The following is a 21,264-nucleotide window of genomic DNA, read 5'->3' on the forward strand; positions in this document are numbered from 1 at the left end:
GTTGGTCTTGTCTGCACAATAGCAGTTTCATTTATCATTTTAACCAAACTTGCGCACAGCTTGTACCACCATAAAAACTTGGTTTATTTCTTGAACCACCCATATCTCACAGTGGGTTTCATAGTTATGGCCCCTGAAATGGCAAAACATAGGGTATTTTGGTCATGTCAGCACAATAGTGGTTTCATTTGTGATTTGATTTTAACCAAACTGGCACATAACTATCACCATAAGATCTCGGCTCCTGTCTTGAACCAGCCGTATTCCACTATTGATTCGAGAGTTAGGGGCCTTGAAAGGGTCAGAAACTTGCTATTTTTGGTTTTGTCTGCACTGAAGCGGTTTCATTTATGATTGGAGTTTCAGCTCATCTGAATCAAAGGCTCAAGGCGAGCATTAGTGACCGCTTGATTTCAGTAATGCGTCGTTCGTCCATCAACAATTTCTAAAAACCTTCCTTTTCAAACCTACTGGGCAGATTTGCACCATACTTAACATGAATTATCCTTGGGTGGCCCTTTGAAAATCGCCCAAAGAATTTAGATCCATACAAAACTGTAGTTGGGGTGGCAGTCAAAAGGTCGTCTTGTCCAAATCACAGGGCCCTGACATTTGGTATATAACATCATCTAGTAGGCCTCTGACAATATGTTCAAATTTTCCGCCTAGGGTTAAATAAGACCTGCCCTGGGGTCACATGTTTTATATAGAGAAATCTTCTAGTACAAGACCACATGACCTAGGATTATGGTATCTAATATGTAGCATCATATAGTAGTCCTTAACCAAGATTGTTCAATTATCTCCCTGGGGTCTAATGTGGCCACGCACTTGAGATCACAATTTTTATGTAGACTTATTTAGGGAAAACTTTGAAAATCTTCTTGCGCTAAACCACATAAACTAGGGCTTGATATTTGGTATGTAGCATAGTATAGTACACAGACACTTGGGGGTCAGCACCCCTCCCGATCCCAGTCCGCCCCTGACAACCCTCAATTAATATATATATATATTTTTTTTTAAACAAACTGGTCACATGTCTCGATCATACAACAACTTGTTACCATTTCAACATGTTAAAAATTCCCATATTCTATTAATGCTCAGAAAAAAAACACAAGACAACTTACAACACGATTTTCTTGTCCAAAGAATAGGAGAATAGATGACAGTTTGATGTCAAATTTACTACACAGAGCTGGGACACAGACGATATCGGTAGTGGTTAAAATAAAAATACTGTAAGTGTCAACTGCCGCGACGGCCGAGAGAGTACAGGCGCTGGTTCTGTAAACTGATTTTTGGGCAGGGCCGCGGGTTCGCTCCGCGCTATGGGCAATTTTTTCTTTTCTTTTTTTTAGCTCAGCTGAGCAATGCTCAGGTGAGTTTTTCTGATCGCGCGATGTCCAGCGTCTGTCGTCTGTCGTCCGTCTACATTTAGCTTGTGTATGCGATAGAAGCTGTATTTTGCGATTTAGTACGAGTGCCAGTATCATTATCACCTTGGAAGCTTGAGACATCAAATTTGATATTTATATGATGATGACGTGTAGCTGACATTAGAAAAATTAATATGCACTATGACAAATAAGATTTTCTGAAACTTTATACGTTTGCAAGGGTTATTCTACGAATTGCTAGAATGTAATTGTTTATCCATATATACCGATTATTTTTCATGATCTAATCTGTGTCTTTCATGTTTATATTGAAATGTGAGAACAATTTTGGTTGTTTATAACCAGTACTGTACCTTGAATGTGGCTTACCAGTGCCGTAGCCAGACACACATTTTGACCGAGGCATTCTAGGGGGTCCGGGGTCATGCCCCAGGAATACTGATTTCCCAGGACGTCTCTGATGCGTTCTGGAGCACTCTCAGACTGTGTTATATCACAATAGAAATTGTATATCACAGTAAAAATCGTCTTTTAGCCCTATTTATAACAGTTACTTTCATCATGCTCATATTTTAAGAAAAAATTATATTGATAACAAGGATAATTGGGGATTTATCCTAGTCTAATATGGTCGGATAATAGATAGGCAATAACATTAGAAAACCATCAGCTATTTATCAGTTTACAAGTAGTTTATTAGTTTGTAGCCCGAGAATGGGTAGTAACGGGAGGGGGACTTTGTCCGTATTAGGGGAGGGGGGTCAGGAGGTCTCCCCTAAAAAAATTTGAAATACAGGTATGAAATGGTGGCCTCTGGTGTTTTTCTTTTTAAAATTGAGGTACTGATTGGGGGTAACCTTCATTTTAGGGGGTCAGCGTGCTCTATTTCTGGGATATATTTGAAATACAGATAATAAATGATGGCCTATAGTATATTTTTGTTTAAATTTTGAGGAACTATAGTGGGGACCCCCTCATTTTAGGGGGATCAGGGTGCTTTCCCCCTTGAAAATTTTAAAATACAAAAGTATGAAATGGTGGCCTCTGGTGCATTTGTTTGGTCTAAATTTTAATGTATGGGAGGGGTTTCCCTCTCATTTTAGTGGGGTCAGTGGGCTTTCGTCCTGGAACATTTTGAAATACAGATACGTGAGGGGTTTCCCACTCATTTTAGTTTGGTCAGTGGGCTTTCTTCCTGGAACATTTTGAAATACAGATACGAAATGGTGGCCTATGGTGCATTTTGTGGTCTAGATTTGAGGTGCTGTAGGGCGAACCCCTCATTTTATGGGGTCAGGGAGCTCTTGCATTGGAAAAAATGTTAAATATCGGTATGAAATAGCGGCCTCTGGCGCGTTTTGGGGCTTAAATTTGATAATAATAATAAAAAAAAATTGGGTGCAACTTTGATGGATATAGGTCACTCAGGCAACCGGGCGAAGAGGTGGGGGGACGCACGGGCCTACTCGGCCCGACCCTAGATCCGGGCCTGGCAAGGCTATCAATATGACTGCTAGGATTTCTGCCTCACATTGCCTCAATAATGTCATGAGGCAAATGGTATTCTCATATGTATTCTAATTTAAATGATATGATATTAATTTACTCTTTTATAACTGAATTTTTCATCAGTGTGATAGGCCTACCATTTTTTGCTCCACAAATTCTAACTGAGGCGACTGCCTCGGTTTGCCTCAGTGTGGCTACGGCGCTGCTTACGGAAGGTCGATGTTTCTACCTTGGTGCCCACCCTTGATGCCATAATGCAAGGAGGGACACCTGGGGGTCTTCCTCCACCATTAAAGCTGGAAAGTCGCCATATTGCCTACAGTCGTGTCGGTGCAGCGTTAAACTAAGACAACTTTCCAGTAGTGACAACTTCTTGTAAACTTCTCATTTATTCAAAAGATAACTGTCTTCTGTTAGCCACTTCAGATTTAATTGTAACCAGGGTCATCCGCATATAGCAGGTTTATATATACCTTTGCAACAGCTGACATAGATTATGGATAAAAATTATTGATACTCTTTGTACTTCGATATCGGTATGTCTTTTGAATTCAGTAACCCAAATAAAGAATAAAGTAACAAACAGAACAACAAATTTAACATATGAATTAGCGTAAAAAATGTATGAACGAAGAGTATTATCCAAAAGGAATAGTCATTTCCAAAAACAGATCCTCTCAATTCGAAGTGTATCAATTTATGACAAATTTATACTCGAAATAAATTGAGAAAGTAACCGTTATGGGACTCGAGGACATACCACGCCAATATAAGCCAAAAATACAGGATATGTCCGTCAGTTTTAAAAATTCTGCACTCTTTTTAATCTGATAATACATACTGAATTTGTTCACTTCTTTATGCTCTGTGTCCAAGGATGCAGGTGTCCCCAATACGGGTCACTGTACATAGTTTAAGACTCCAGGTGAAATATTTTTATGATAAATGTTAAGTAACTTGAGCACTTTATGTTGTTTTTTATACACTAAGCGAAGTACAATAATTATGGTCCAGCAGTGTGAAATCCAAAAGAGAACGACAGATGCTCAACTTCACAAGCTATATCACAATCCTCAAATGTATTATTAACTTTGGTCAAGTACATTTTAAAATACAAGGGACACCTCTTTAACTCTGGTCTTTTGTAGTGAAATGAGAAAAAAATAGGTGCACAAATTCACATGCTGACACAGGTCTGGCTGGGTGAAATCCAAAGAGAGCATCAGATGCACAGCTTAACATACTATATATATTCATTTATATCAACTCTGTAAAGAGTTTTATTTACTCTAAGCCAAATACGTTTTGAAATACATGTGACACAAACTTTTGTGTCATTTATGCATATTTCTAACTATCAAGGGCCGTAACTTTCGTGTTACTGACAGAAATCCCAATGGCAAGTTCAAAACTTCACAAGCTGAATGATATTGCTGTCATGTTTCATAGTCCCTGGTCAAATACTTTTTTAGATAAATGTGGCACAAACTTAGGCTCTTCCCGTGCATATTTTTGAATAAGTCAAGGGTCATAACTCTTGTCTGACATTTTGAGATACCAGTTACAAAACACCAGTTGCATAATATCCCGTGCCAATTTACAATCTTCCAAGGTTTGAGGACTCTTGGTGAAATATTTTTTTTTAGATATGCACGACATAAATTTCAACGGACGGACAATGGCAAATCTTAGTGCCCCTTGTCCCAAATAATAAACAGAAATCATTAGTGGGTGGAGATTGGGGGGGGGGGTGGGGTTAGGGATGGGGACACAGAAACAAACTGGGATAGATCTATATGGAAAAAGAATAAACACATTTCTGCAGATTTAACATACATTGTGTAATTCTAAAATGAAAAACACATGTTTAGTTAAACATTGCAATGTTATCGTCACGTCACGTCGGCGCCATACAGACGCCAGTAATGAGTGCTACCATTTTTGATTTCTTAGATTTAAGTAAAAGACCTTTCAGAATTATAGAATCGTGTTACACTTAATCGAAGCTATTCCACGGGACGCGTTACCTCCTGAATTTCATAATTATTATATATTTGTTTTATTTCGTTGGGTTTAACGTCGCACCAACACAGTTATAGTCCTTCCAAGTTATTTTATGGTAACATAGCATTAATTGTAAATTAACTCTTTCAATTAAATCACTTTTCTCTCTCCAGATACCAGTGTAAGATTCAGTACAGTCATTCTTCGTTCAATTTTGATTTCATTAATTAATTAATCAGTGAATCAAATGAGCCGCGCCATGAGAAAACCAACAGTGCATTTGCGACCAGCATGGATCCAGACAAGTCTGCGCATCCGCGCACTCTGGTCAAGATCCATGCTGTTCGCTTTCAAAGCCTTTTGCAATTAGAGAAACGGTTAGTTAACAGCATGGATCCTGACAAGTCTACGCGGATGCGCAGGCTGGTCTTGATCCATGCTGGTCGCAAATGCATTATGTTGGTTTCCTCCTGGAGTGGCTTAGGCAATTATCATAATAAAGTTAATATTCGACATCTTGAATTCCAAAGGATCGAGCGTTTAACTGAGAGATACCCGAAATTCTACATAGAATGATACTGTGTACATGTCTTTTCTGGAAGGGATTTGAAAATTTGTCCCGAGACATCCGGAATTTTGTGGTGAGCGAATTCGAGATATCGAATATTAACTTGAGACGTACACTTCTGCCAATGCGCTCTTTGCCTAGGAGTTGGGCTTTACATATTAGAAAAAACACGTTCTATAGCCGCATGCATGTTCGGCGTTAATGAGTGGTTTGCAGTCTCAGTTTTGATAAATCTGGAATGCTTTTTGATGCCTAAGATGCTTAAAATAATCTGCACACTGACTGATTTCATTCATGAACGCTTTGATCTATATACTGTATTATGCCTTATAACATACACAGGATAAATTTCCGACTCACAAAAAAAAACCAACAAATTACTGAGCAATGTGAAGATGGGACCGGCCTCGAGATGTACATGTATACGACATTTTTGCAAAGTTTACATTGTAAGTACTGTCATGTGTTAGAGAGCATGAAAAGAAAGATCAACACATGTGAAACACTTACAGAATAGGGACTTAAGGATACATAAAAAATTATTCACTGCAGTAAATCAAAGTACTTCAGGTTTTTTTGTTTTAAATCCGATTTCCTAAAAATTGATACACGTTCTAAGGAAAGTCTCTTTAGATGTTACTAAAGAAAATTTATTAAATTGAATGACATTTTTACCATTTTCTACATTGATATACTAACGGACCTATAGTCCATGAAGTTCTTTCAAGAGAAAGCCGGGCTTGTGAGATAAATGAATTCGTGAATATCAAATTTTCAACTGTGATAATTTAGCACAAACGTACTGTCAAAATACAAATGTACGGAAGTCTTTCCATTATGTCACTTGGTTTTGTCCCCGAATCATTGCTCAAACATGTCCTCAGTATAATCGTCGTAAAATTGGAGGTCCTTCAAAGATGTAACACCTTCCGTTGATTGTCGACTTTCAAGGCCCCGCACGTTTGTGCCATGAATTTCGTCGTGACTTAATTGAGGCCCTTGAAACGTAATACATCTATCGAACGGGATTCTGCTCGGTTCCCGTTGACTAAACATAATTCTTTCTGGTTGCTTGATCTCATTTGAAGGCATAGAGTTAAGCGTCCTACAATATTTAAATTCTACATGATACTATTTACCAAAATTTTGAACCGCGCCTTGAGAAAACCAACATAGTAGCCGCGCAGTCTGGTCAGAATCCATACTGTTCGCTTTCAAAGCTTATTGCAATTAGAGAAACCGTTAGCGAACAGCATAGATCCTGACCAGACTGCGCGAATGCGCAGGCTGGTCTAGATCCATGCTTGTCGCAAAGCCACTATTTGGTTTTCTCATGGCGTGGCTCATATGTATAATGTTGAAATATTGTATGAAATTCATCTTGAATGTGAAAGTCTAATATCTGAATGATAACTTTTAACTTGTTATCCGGTGATACTATTCATTCACAGATAATGTAGCGACGTCTTAATTAAACAATTGTAATTATAAGTTATTAGCTTTATATCGGGTAATATGCACGAGTTCTTCAGCGGAAATATTGCGTGACTTTATGAGCAATATTCCTTTGCTGAAGAATGAGTGCATATTTCCCGATGCAAAGAGAATAACCTTTGTATTACATACACATCTACACGTAAAATATAATGTAAATATCATAAATTTGTTCAACAGCCTAAATAGGATTGACAATATTGAACTAAATAGAAAAAATAGTGCAACAACACGCACTGAATTACGTCACGCACCCGATATAAAATTTCAGGCGTCAGTGTATGGAAAAATATTGACGTTTCTGGTACCAGCGTAACTTAATGGGGAATAGAAACATGTATGTAATAAAAGATATTTATCTACAGTTATAGTTTTATAATTAAGACAAAAATATAAAACATAACTTAATACAGAAAAAAACATATATTTACCCTATGATATTATGTTATGCATATAGGTCAATATTCGAACTTGTTACCATGATCTGCAGTTAAATTAAAGAACTGTTCCAATGTCACTGTTGGTAAGGTATCTATTATTTATTGTAACGTATCTATCCTATTCTTGTTTTTTTATTGTGTTATCCTTAGTATTGGGAGCATACCATGGTCTTCTAATGCATAATATAGTATTTTAACACTTCCTGTTAAATTCTATATTATGATTTTGAATCATGTTACAAATGTTTTCCCTTAGCCAAACTAAATTTTCTGTTGGTTCTTCTGTTACTTTTCATATAGCTTAAAGATTCAACTCGATGCTGGCAGACGGATCTGTTAGATTTTAGTAAAATGATTAGCAAACAGAAACAGCTAGCATTATAATTATAGAAAGAACTCAGTTATCATTTACTAAAACTTGGGCGCCTTCAAGACGACGCTACCAATCAAAGACCTATAGACAGGCAGTATTTAATCATGAACCATGACAGCACTTCCGTTAAACTTTTGTCGTATCAAGAAAAACAAGAGGGCCATGATGGCCCTATTTCGCTCACCTGAGTACCATAGGCATAAACTAAATATAATCAGGATAAATATTTTCTTGTAACAGTCCCTTTTGACCTATGGGTCACATACTAGTCATAGCCAATTGCCATACCAAGTTTGAAGGTCCTTAGCTCAAATACTGCATTTTTGTACTAACATGACTATTCCTTACCCTGGAAGACTTAAATAAAATTTAAAACCAATCACATTACATGCTGCTGAGGTATATGCATTTACATAAAATAAAGAGAGGTAATTTGTCATAAATTCAGTCAAAAGTTATCTACCCTGATTGTCCGAGTCCATCTGATAGCATAAATGACATTTCAAATTAGTATCTTCATTGGTTACTGAGATACACCCATTTAAATTTGAAACAAAGGGAGGTGATTTGACAATAAATCAGTCCATAGTTGTCTACCCTAATTGTCTCAGTCTAACTAATGACAATAATGAACTTTCAAATTAGTCTTTAGAATACTTACTGAGATAAATTCATTTTTAATAAAATCAAGGGAGGTAATCATGCATCAGTATATGCATGCAGAAGATACAGTGTACAAGCCTTTACAACAATATATTAGAAAGTAAGTAAAACTAGAAATTTCTTACCATGGAAGACATGAATAATGTTTCAAACCAATCTCATTAGAAGCTGCTACATGTAGATATATTCATTTACATAAAAGATAAAGGGAAGTAACTTGTCATCAATTCAGTCAATATGTATCTTCACTAATTGTCCAAGTCCATCTGATAACATAAATGAAATTTCAGATCAGTATCTTCATAAGTTACGGGGATATACCCATTTTAATTTAAAATAAAGGGAGGTAATTTGACATAAAATCAGTCCATAGTTATCTACCCTGATTGTCCAAGTCCAACTAATGACAATAATGAAATTTCAAATGAGTCCTATAAGTACTTACTGATGTAAATCCATTTTGATTAAAATCAGGGGAGGTAATCAGATATAGACTAACTCCAGAACCTATGATTGGATCTGACAGATTTATTGTTGTTGAATATATTTTGCAAGTTTGTATCAAATCAAACCATAAATGAAGTCTCTATATGGCTGCAAAAGCCAAAATAGCAAATTTTGGACCTTTAAGGGGCCATAACTCAGGAACCCATAATGGGATGTGGCCAGTTTTCGACAGGAACCGAGATATTATGCCAGTACAAGTTGTTTGCAAGTTTGATTAAAATCAAATACAAAATGTGTTCTCTATCGTGTTCACAAGGAAATTGTGGATGGACGGACGGACGGACGGACGGACGAAGGGTGATCACAAAAGCTCACCTTGTCACTACGTGACAGGTGAGCTTAAAAAAGCCGAATGGGTCACAAGTCATCCGACGGAACATATTTAGTTGATAAAATTTATATCAAGAAAGGTTTGATTTATTGTATTCTATGACAATTTGCATGGAAAAAATATCCAAGTTTGCATATGATTCGCAGAAAAATTCAAGTCAGTTACAAACAAGAGGACCATCACAGCCCTAGATCGCTCATTTGAGTTACGCTGCTAGCTTACAAGAATATTAAAAGAGTTCCTACTAAAAATATGGACAGGTAATGTGTAGGTATGTGTGTGTTGGGAAAGGGGTGGGGGTTTAGATGGAGTAAGTTGGGGGAATGATGTGATATGACAATATCAAAGAGATTTCCTCTACATATCAAACAAGATGATTTTTCTACTACATACATAAAGGAAATAGTGACCACACACCCCAGAGGCCATTTTTTCGACAAAACAGAGCAATTTATAAATCTTTATAAAAGGTCACCCAAAAAACATTTGTGTAAACTTGCTGTTTCTGACAAGAACATTTTTCCAGTATGTACATATAGGAAAAAAGTGACAACATCCCCTGGCGGCCATGTTTTATCACAAATCAAAATATTTTGAACAGTCTTGGTAGGAGAACACACAAGGACCCTTTGTGTGAAATTATTTTCAAATCGGAGGACCAGTTTCATGTAAGAATTTTGTTTAAGTTTCCACTATTATTATACATACAGGAAAAAGTGACCACACTCCCTGACGGCCATGTTTTTGATGGAAAAACTTGGTAATAGGTCGCACAGGGACCAAATGTGCGAAATTATTTTTTACTAGGTTAAGGAGTTGATGTAGTTTAAAGATTTGTCTATTTTTAACTTTGGCGGCCCCTACATGCAACCAAGCGGAACCGTTGGACAAACTTTGGTACAGAGTTGTGGTTTTTACCCAAGCGGAGCTCGAACCAACGACTCTAAGAATGAGAAGCAGATATCCTAACCACTAGACCACTGCTCCTCCTATAATTTGACCAAATGATCTAGCTTTTTTGCACGAAACTTCCACCTAATTTCATGAAAAAAGAGAATATTGTGAACTACTTTAATGTAGATCGGACAGGTGGAAAATGCATCATTTTAAGTGTTGACACAGTTATTCTATGGTTTAACCGGAGACTTAGGTTTTGACCTGATGACTCATTTTCTCACTTGCCATTGATTCCTTGAACACAAACATGGCCAAGCTCAATGCAGATCCAGTAGAAAATGTGACTTCTAGTAAGACAATCACTTTTTATGACTTGACTTATGGATCTACATTTTGTTATTCGTGTGAATAGTGGCTGCTGCATTGTAAACAAAGTTTTTATATCATTTGACCTAGTGACCAAGCCTTTTACCCCAGATGTTTCTTTAAAATAATGTTTTTAGAGTGAAAACAAAGCGTTTTCTCGGATTCTCTGATATTACACAGTGACAATGTATTCTTTAATTTCAGATAACCCAATTTCTAATTTGCTTTAAATTCATTAAGACAAACTTTCTGACCAGATCTGATGGGATAGAAGTGACCTCCAGAGTGCTATCACGACTTTTCTATGATTTCTCAAAGATACAATTTAACGTAGTTTTGCATCTACCTATCTTTTTAAAGTAAACAATCTTACCAAGTTTCATGAAAATTAGGTAGAATGCTATAAAGTTAACTACTTTTTCCCCAAATATTTGACCTAGTGACCTAGGTATGTCTTTCTCAGAAGGTCAAGTAAAACACATGGCCAGGATTCCTAAACTCTGTATGGATTAGTATCTGAACTAAATGGTACCAAATCTGAAAATCCACTGCCTCAAGGAGAGTAATAACTCATTGGCCTAAAACTTTGCCGACTTTTTTATAATGGCAAAAATCTCAAAAATGCGTCAATCCCTAAGTGATTACCAAAACTTTGAACCTCAAATATAGTAAGGGATGTACGAAATAGACAGTTTTACTGAACTGGATCAAGATGAAGTGAAACTACTCATCTGTTAATTTAATACTTCGTCTTTAGAGCTAGATATTGCAAACACGTATTGTGAAATCGCAGGTAGGAGAATTTCTCCCTAGTATTACTAAATTGGTGAATCTCTCATTTCAACAAGGTGTTTTTTCCTGTGAAATACAAACAAGCAGTTGTTAGACCTTTGCTAAAAAAGCAAGTCTTGAACTAGAGATTTTCAACTATCGTCGCGTGAGTAATTTATCATTTCTGGCAAACCTTATTGAGATAGCTGTTCTTTACAGATTAAACAAACATGTAAATCAAAACAGTCTTTTGCCTAAGAACCAGTTTGCATATAGGAAATATCACTCTTGTGAATCTGCGCTGCTTCGGTTGGTTAATGATCTTCTAAGTTGTATGGAGAAACAGGAAGTCACGGCCTTTATTGCAATTGAATAAAGTGCGGCATCTGACACTGCCGACCACGACATTCTGCTAGATGTCCTAAAGAACAGTATATGGTGTCCGTGAAACAGCTCTTTAATGGGCAGACTCCTACTTAAGGCCTCGTACTTATAAGGTTACTATCAACAATGCATATTCATCAGACTGCCTTCTTGAATGCAGTGTGCCCAAAGGCAGTTGGTCCGTGACTGTATCTCACCTATGCTAGAAATCTTTCTGATGCAATTCCCAGATCTATATCTGTCTACGTCTTTGCTGATGATCATATTGCAAATAAAAGCTTGATCACATAGCAAATAAAAGCTTTCGTCCCACATCTGCTTCCATAGAATCACAAGCGGTCGGAGACCTCGAACGGGGGCAATTATAAACAATCGCTGGATGAATAGAAACAAACTTAAAATGGACACTTCAAAAACTGAATTTATTATATTTGGTAGCAGACCTCAATTTAACAAATATATTACAAATTCGATTAACATTGCTGGTGATGATATCAAACGTGAAAGCACAATTCAATATCTTGGTGCATTTCTTGACGAAACTCTGAACTTAAAGCATCATGTAAATCGCAAATGTCTTACAGCCATGTTGAATTACCTATGAATTAAGAACATACGAAAATATTTAACAAAAGCAGCCACTGAAATCTTAGTTTTGTCTCTAGTTATTTCACATCTAGATTACTGCAATGTCATACTGCATGGTGAAGTGCTAAAGATGCAACGTATTCAATACATGTGCGAAAAACTTGTCCTAAACAGGAGAAAATTAAAAAGTTCAAAACAAGCATTGTATGACTTACATTGGTTGCCGATGAAGGCAAGGACTGAGTTTAAAATAATTTCTTTCATATATAGGATTGAGTTTAAGAAATTTACTTTAATGTATAGCTGTCACATTTGCAGAGCAACTATGGATTTAACAGAACTGCTTACAGATTATGTTCCTAGTAGACAAGGTTTAAGGTTCGAGATCGTCAGAAAATTCTAAATGTCGTTATATTGTTCCATACAAGTGCAAAACATTTAATGAAATTTCTTAAAGATCTATTGGTCCAGTGAACTGCCGTTAGAACTATGCAAAAGTAAATCACTCGATGCCTTAAAAAGTCACTGTATTTAGGGAATGCATGCATTGTTTTAATTTTTTGATAATTGTTTTATATGCGATAACAACAGTTAATAGTTTTTGTTTAAGTTTTTGTACAACTTTTTACATTTCAACATTTATATATTCAAGGTTTGTTGATTTAAATGTACTTACTGGTACAGGGTATATGGGTAGGTTAGTGTGTGAGATTTTTTTTTCAATAGTAAGAGATGGCAGGGAGGGGGAGGTGGGGAGGGGTGAACTTCTATATGCGGTCTGTCTGGGCGTACCATGTAAGGCTTTGAGCACTGGTATTCGCCAACGAATGTCTATTCCAACGATTAATGTTAAACAAGAACGTATTTATTAAAATTACCTTTATTGTCAGTTTACATTTACTTTAGAAAATTAATACTCAAATTCAGTGCACCGCCTCGGTAGCCTAGTGGTAGAGCGTCCGCTTCGAGTGCGGGAGGTCGTGGGTTCGATCCCCGGCCGCGTCATACCAAAGACGTAAAAAATGGTACTAGCTTCTTCGCTTTGCGCTCAGCATTAAGGGGATAGTGCTAGGACTGGTCAGCCCGGTGGCAGTATAATGTGACTGGGAGGGGTATCATGCCACGTGTCTACGGCGTGATATTCCAGTGAGGCAGCACTATAAAGTTGGGCATTGTGCTCACTGCTACAAGTAGACACCGTCGTTTATATGACTGAAAAATTGTTGAAAAAGACGTTAAACCCGAACACACGCACACACACACAAATTCAGTGCACATCGCTTCGTTGCCTAGTGAAAACAACCGTCTGCAGAGCTAATTACCCTATCAAGAACAGGTGTAATGTAAGCCGTGATAAGTTGCAGTCAAATTTGTTCATTTGGATTTGTGGGGAACACTTGGTGGATCTATGCCTTTAAATAAAACTGAAACTAAAACTGAAACTGAAAAATTTGATTATACGCCTATTTCTATACAATGACATATTCAGTATCGTTGTACATAATAAGAATAATGATAATAATAACAATAATGATGATGATAACTTTATCTAAACAAACAGTTATGACCGCAGCAAAAATGCAGATCCGTTTGACATAGTATCCATTGATACCTAAATCGATAGATCTCACCCTCTGTCAATATAAAATGAATTTTCTTTTTCCTGCTTTTAAGTATTATGCACATGTTCATAAATATCAACTGAAATGTCTTCAAAAAACAGAATATGAAGAGATATGAGACGCCTCTGAAGCAAACGATCCAAACGAACTACTTGATCCAAATTTCCTGGAAATGCCTATTTCTAGGCCTATAGAGCTTCTTGACCCATCATCACTGTGGAAAGAGTTTATCTGTAATGACTCGATTGATGAGAAGATATCATCTAGGTTAAACTCTTCTTCAGGTTCGTAATCCCAAAGACGTATACTTTCAGAGGATTTTGAATGTTGCCATTTCTGTCGAGTATTGTCTAAGAATTCACTCTCTGGATGCAATAGATCAGGAAGTGACTTAGATCTGGGGAAATATTTTTCTTTCATACGAGCATATAAGTACGACTTTGAATATTTGATATCGGCTACGATACGCCTGAAGTGATCTTCATAAAGCGGGCCGTGTCTACTAGCGCCTTTTACCTCAAACAAACCGTATGAGATCCATGCCGAGTTGTAAATACATTCATCATTAATCAATGCGTCTAGACCTTTAACATCCACGCTGGTATCTATCGATATCTTTTCCCCTAGATCTTCTGTCAGCGCCTGTGCTATATTATTCATAGTATTGGTTGTTTTGCCATCCTGTACCATCTTTTGAAAATTCCGCACCGCATCTACAGTGGAACATTTTACTTTTACACTCATAGTGCTCGAAATGACCTCTTTATCCCGGATGTCTGTAAATTGCAAATTACAATAAATGTTATCGTATCAGTAATGAATAGATTTTTTTATCTTCATTATGTTAGGTCACCATTTGTGTAAGTTAAAGCTAAGAAAGACTTGGGGAAACTCGGGAGTCAATAAAATTTTCATAGGAAATAATGGAAATTGCAAAAAAAAAAAAGATCAATGTAAAACGTTCATTTTACTTTCAACTATGTTGTCAATCGAGACAATCATTTTGAAATGAAACAAAAAGGATTTCATTACATGTTTTTAGTGGATTATCGAAATGTTACCGCGAAATATATCTGGTATTTCCACCGTGAAAAATAAATATCAAATATATTTCTCACTAAGGTAATAAAAACTTTAAAAAATGGGTAAATTTAGTCCAAACATGAAAAAAGGAAAATTTGTTTTACATGTAAGATTAAAGTATCTTTCACTCATGAACACCATATCTTACATTTTCTCGCGGCTATGCCCCTTGAGAAAATATTGCATCTAGTGTTCACTCGTGAAAGATACTGAAACAAATATCTATATATTACTCAAAATTCTATATAATGGTCAGTATATCGCATGCAATCATGCAAGATAGAACGTTCAATATCAGTATTTTTCCTGTTATGAGAAAATATCGAGAAACTAGAAACAAATTTTAAGGGGATGGTGTTGTGGTAATGTATGTATGGGAGAGTTGTTAATGCAAAATGCATATTTTGTTATTTGTTTGTTCGTATTGTTTACAATTTATTTTATAAAGTAACTTTGAACATGTGCATGAAAATGGTGCTATATAAATGTGGTATAATATATATCACGTTTAGTGAACATCCATGAAGAGTTTCATTAGAAGAGGTCATTAAAATGTATTTCCCGTTTTCAGCTCTGATGGCCAAAAATTTCAGTTCAAACATATTGAAAAAAACTTGATAGAACATGCTATGATGCCATAGGATGTAAAACAGTAGTTCGCCTTGACATGTCTGATAAAGTTTCACTCACTCTTGTAAACAAGAGGGCTCTAAAGGCCCGAAGTAGTTTACCTGACCTTGAACTTTAGACAATGCGTGAATATCCATCAAACATATCGAGGAAAGAAGTACTTTTATATTTTAATTTAGTTGTGACGACCTTTAAATGCAGTCAACTGGAAATATTTGAAAACACTCGAGAAAATCATGCAAGAATGATTCTGACCAAGTAAACACCCATCCAGAAGTGTTTTCTAAAAAAACTGAAGGTTTGTAAATTTTGCTTCCCCTAGTTACAAAAAAAGCGGACCTATTTGAACAGAGCTGACTGAGAAGAGTCCACACAAGAATGCTACAGACTGGGTTTTGTGAAGATTCTTCAAGCGGTTCATAAGAAGAAGTGGTTAAATGTTTTAGGGTTTTGCGGTAATGTACAAAAACCGAGATTTTCCATCGTTTTCATGACATGCATGTAACTTGCCATTTCAAAATTAAATTTGGAAGAAAAAAACAGTGGGAAACGCATTACCAGTTCAAGACTATTTTGTCTAGCCACTCAGTTAAATCTTAAGAATTCTGTAATAAATATATGTATATTTGAATAACTTACGAATAATTGTTTCCAACATACTTTCTATACTACAGAAAGCAGTTACAATAATCTCCTCTCCGCAGAATGCACTGAGCGATTTACTAAAAGACTGCATACACTCCGTAAATAAGACAGACTCTATGAAGTCTAAAAGCTGCAACAGACCAAGGCATGATGAACACACAACCTTTACTATGATACAATGTCTTTCCACATTCGCAACCTTGACATTTGGCAAGTGCCTTATCCCTTCCAAGATTCTGTTTACTGCTTCCTCGATAGCCTCAAAATTTCCGGGATCATCGGATAGACTCATTGCCTTTTGCCACACCGTGAAAAGTATATTTTCTGCTAGTTTCTGTTTCTGCTCCGTCTTCCCATGCGTCATCATTTTTAGTTCGATGACTAAAAGAAAGGAATAATTCGAATATCAAGTTCGAGTTTGTAGTTTGAAAAAAGAAAGATAGCAATATTTAAAAGAAAACAACAGCGAAAGAAAAACATGTTTTCAAATTAAATTACCATGATCTGAGCCAAAGCCAGCCCCTTCTCGTCTCATTTGCTCCACCGCTTGCTTTAACTTTTTCTTTGTTTCTGCAATGTAAAACAACGAAACATGTCGTTTATACTAAAACAGTTAATGAGAGTGCAGTCTGAGACAACGAAACCTGTCGTTTATTCATCAACACATAATGAATGAGAGTGCAGTCTGAGACAACGAAACCTGTCGTTTATTCATTAACACATAATGGACGAGAGTGCAGTCTGAGACAACGAAACCTGTCGGTTATTCAATAACACTTAATGAATGAGAGTGCAGTCTGAGACAATTGAGAAAAAACAGGTGATAAATCACAACTATTTAGAGTAGGGCTATGCAATTTGTCAAATTCCTCCTATTTGTTTCAGGAAAAAAAATAGCTCAAAAGGAAACTAAGTAAAAAACTATTCAAGATAGCAATATAGATCTTGTAGACTTAATTACTTCTTATACTTTATGACCTAGATTTATTGCAGATTAATAAGTTCCAAAACTGCAAGAACTCTGAGTGTTTATAATTACGGATGTTCTATGATTTAAAGGGGTTTATTCAACTAAACTGACAAGCAAGTCTTAATTTAATTCTTTCGGAAATAATTTGACTTGCATAGAGTTTTATTTTAAGATAAATACAGTAAATCAGTGGCAAACTAAAGAGAAAAGACAACTTCCTTTTATGACAAACTGTTACTTACTGATAAATACCTAAGTGGTACACGATTTAAACACAAACTATTTAATTTCCAATAACATTTCAAAGTTTTGACCTTACAACTGTTCTAACAGCATGACAAAACGCAAACTTGTGGTGCTGGTAAATTAATTTGATCAGAAAAAACAAGTAAATGTTAAAGTAAGGAATTACCTAAATACTGATGAATAAGCCTTTGCATTAAAGAACAGTTTTTACCAAGCTGTGTTAGACAGCTATGTGCAGCATACTCATCGATCGGTTCAGTGTCATATTTCTTTATGAGATCTTGGCACAATATTTGGGTGTTTTCTTCAAGTCCAGCTGCGAGAATACTAATATTTGTTACAATGTCTGTCCAAAATGACCGAAATTTGTCACTATGATAAGACACCAATGCCGTTTTTGTGTAGTTTCCACTAGCTTCCATTAGGGCACGAATAGCTTTGTTTTCCATTCTACTAAGTCCGGGAGCATACAGATGTAGAATTACTTTTGCAAGGGTCTGAAGTCCCCATTTTGAGACATTTGTTCCAAGTTTAACACGAGTAGAACAATCTGAATCTTCTTTGACAGTTAACGTTTTAAAAAACTCCAAATTTCTTTCTTGTATTTTTTCTAAACAATCTCCATTTTTCGATAATTCTCTCCTGAGAATATCTGCTAAAACTAACATTCCACCTTCGGTAAGAAGAAGCGCATATCTTTTATATCTATCTGGAATGTCACTTTTGAAGAACAACATAAACTCTGAAAACAATTACGAATAAAGAATCGATATGAGAACTTTGAAGCAGTTTGCTTAAGGCGCATGCAGGGTATTTGTTTTATAAAATGCGTTTTACGCCTACCTCATAAAACAGTTACAATACTTGGCATATATTTGAAAAGTGTTACATTGAATATTCTTCTATCATTAATTATCGCATAGTGCGGCAGTTTTCCTTTGATCTTTGCAGTATGTTAAACATGGTAACACACATTAATACTACAAAGTCTGTGCTGATATTTTACAAAACTGTTACGATATATATCAACACAGAAATCTCTATAGAGTTTCATTAGAAAAAAAACTGTTGCGATATATATCAGCACAGTAAAACTGTTCCGATATATATCGCAACACTTTTTCTCTATTGAGGTCCTATCGAGGGAGTATAATTTTTTTCCCTTTCAAAGAAAAGATGATTTTAGCTCCAATTTACAGTTCACAGAGAAAGAATTATCACAAACACTTACATTTATAAAGTAAAAGAATAAATAAACTAGAATATTTCAAAAACTCGATAGTTATTGCCAAATTCAGAAATACATGAAATATATGAAATTCTGAGATTTCTCAAATGTTTCTTTTTCTTCGATTTTCTTTTTTTTACAAACAAAACAACAAGTTTTACAAAATGTTTGGCCAATGAAATGCAAAGATTTAAAACCAATGCAGAAATCTGTTGGATACTTTTTTCTGGGGAACACATTTTCTAAAACAGAAGTTTTAGTGTTTCAGTCAGCGAGGCACAGAAAGGGAATCAAAAGAGTAAAAATAATAATAAACACATTTAAATGAAAATAATATATAAATTTTAATGATAAAACTATGCGATAAAACAGTTATAATATGTAATGCTCGTGTGTTACGAGGATATATCAGAGCTAGGGGTACATCTCGGTATTTTTCTCTGCACATATCTGTCTCGGCCTACCAGCCTCGACGATATGTGCAGAGAAAAATACCCTTGATGTACCCCTAGCTCTCACACATACTATAACTATTACAAAGAATCTTAATTTTGCAGTTATTTCACAATTAGTATTATCTTTAGAAATGTGTTGAACAGAAAAAAATATAAATTTAATGCAAATAGATTTTCTTAAAATGTCTTGTAATAGGAAATAGTTTACTTAGATTCAATAAAAAATTGTCCAAACTAGTTTCCGGTATGATAATTATTTGGAGTTTCATATATATATCTTTATTTTACAGTTTTATCGAAGTGTTTTAATGCAATTTAATGTTTTTCTCATGCAAAATCTTAGAAAAATTGAGAATGATACATTTCGGTGCTCTTCGCCCGCTCCTAGTTTCTTTAGAAAATCAAAACAAATATATATAAATTTTTTGCTTGTCGCCATAAAATATCCGATGAACAACTTCAATTCGGTGCTGCTTAATTGAGAATGCTAAGTAAGCGAAATTTAATTGTAAGTTTCTCAGCAAAGAACTTTTAGTCAGTAAGTTTAACTCGAAGCAATAAAACTTAACACTTGCAAGACATGCCTGCATCAAATTTTCAACCTTGACACTTACCGTTGGTTTTCTCACAGAGTTCCTCCACCTAAGTATAAAAAGTCAGTATGAAGGATTCAGTTGCCATAAATATTTCATCGCTAAAATGTTTTTGTTAGAAACTTCATTAAGTAATGTTTTATGTGCATATTATTCTTACTAAAACTTTCCAAATACCTAAAAGAATTTTTTGTCGGAATACAATTTAAAAAATTTAAATATTGCAAGCAGATCACGGCCATTGTCTACTTGTTCAATACGCCCGTTTGCAGAAGGATGACTTATGCAAAATATTAAATAAGAACCAACATTCATTTACTGATTTACTGCAGTGATTTACTGCAGTGTTGTAACACAAAAGGGTCACGATGACCAGAGTTTTACAGCTCAAACAGGTATAAGAAGGAAGATGTCAGCCAAATTATCATGAACATTGTCTTACATATTCAGAGTAGAAGAATTTTAAAGTTTTCAATAATGCCATGTAGGAAAATACTAGATCAGGTAGCCACGTTTCTTCACAAATCAATATGGTTTTAACAATTTTAGTACACGGTTACCCGAGAGGAACATCTACATCTACTACATCAACGGGGATACTCCCAACAATAAATTTCTGATCATATAAACTTGGAGGTCGGGACAGTTGTTAAAAACATGTTGCTATGTTACTTAATACATGAAATGCATGTGATAAGAGAGTACTATATACAGCTTAGGTAAAAGTAAAATCAGGACGATGACATTAGTACATAGTATTATATGAGTCTAGGCCTGGCCCCGCTTTCACTAACGTTCTCAAAGTGAGAAAATTCTCAGCTCAAGATTTTCTCAGAAGTGTCTGAGAATTGTCTCAGCTGAGAAATTTCTCAAGTTGGCTTTTACTACACTTTTCTCAAGTCTTGAGATTTTTCTCAGCTGAGCCGAAATTTTTAAGACATAAACGGCCAAACATCCAAGGAGCCGCGTGAACTTTCCCACGAACACGAGTCTGTAATTGGGGGCAGTGGATTTATTGAGACGAAATGAAGCGTTGAGAAATGTTCTCGGATATTTGAATATATTAAACAACATGTACAGTTTCGGAGTATATCCAAATTGCATATTTGTTCAAAGGTTTGGCAGTGTATTTTTAATATTATAATTAATCAGCTTCAAATCTGTCACTTCTGAACTAATCAAACACTCAGTCGAGGGTACTACGTCATATTGCATGTGTTTTCTTTACCAAATATGTGATTAGGTAAACACAGCCATCTGTTGTTACACTACGTGTGATAATTTTATTTTATCTGGCATATATTTATGGGAATGCAGCCGTAAGTATTCATTGTTTTGTGATTCACATATTACTGCAATTAGTGTATTCATATCAATGATTGCAGGGACAACATTTCAAACTTTGAACAACACAATTTGTTCACAAGTACTTTGACTGTTTGAACATTTTATTTTGTAGAAGAGTGTGTGTGTGTTCGGGTTTAACGTCTTTTT

The 21,264-nt window shown here is 35.6% G+C and overlaps 1 protein-coding gene across 2 annotated transcripts in view; it reads right to left on the bottom strand.

The window, feature by feature from the left end:
- Positions 1 to 13,119: 13,119 nt before the first annotated feature.
- The window catches only part of LOC128552932 (uncharacterized), a 44,342-nt gene continuing 36,197 nt past the window's right edge, over positions 13,120 to 21,264 (bottom strand). For both annotated transcript variants that reach the window (XM_053534008.1, XM_053534009.1), the window contains 5 exons: positions 19,792 to 19,819; positions 17,661 to 18,236; positions 16,777 to 16,848; positions 16,273 to 16,659; positions 13,120 to 14,696 (listed from right to left, as the gene is read on the bottom strand). In XM_053534008.1, coding sequence (XP_053389983.1) covers positions 14,011 to 14,696; positions 16,273 to 16,659; positions 16,777 to 16,848; positions 17,661 to 18,236; positions 19,792 to 19,819 — 1,749 coding nt within the window. In that variant the 3' untranslated portion in view covers positions 13,120 to 14,010. The remainder of the gene's footprint in view (positions 14,697 to 16,272; positions 16,660 to 16,776; positions 16,849 to 17,660; positions 18,237 to 19,791; positions 19,820 to 21,264) is intronic.

This window comes from Mercenaria mercenaria, unplaced genomic scaffold (genome assembly GCF_021730395.1).
Source record: "Mercenaria mercenaria strain notata unplaced genomic scaffold, MADL_Memer_1 contig_3302, whole genome shotgun sequence".
Taxonomy (NCBI): Eukaryota; Metazoa; Mollusca; class Bivalvia; order Venerida; family Veneridae; genus Mercenaria; species Mercenaria mercenaria.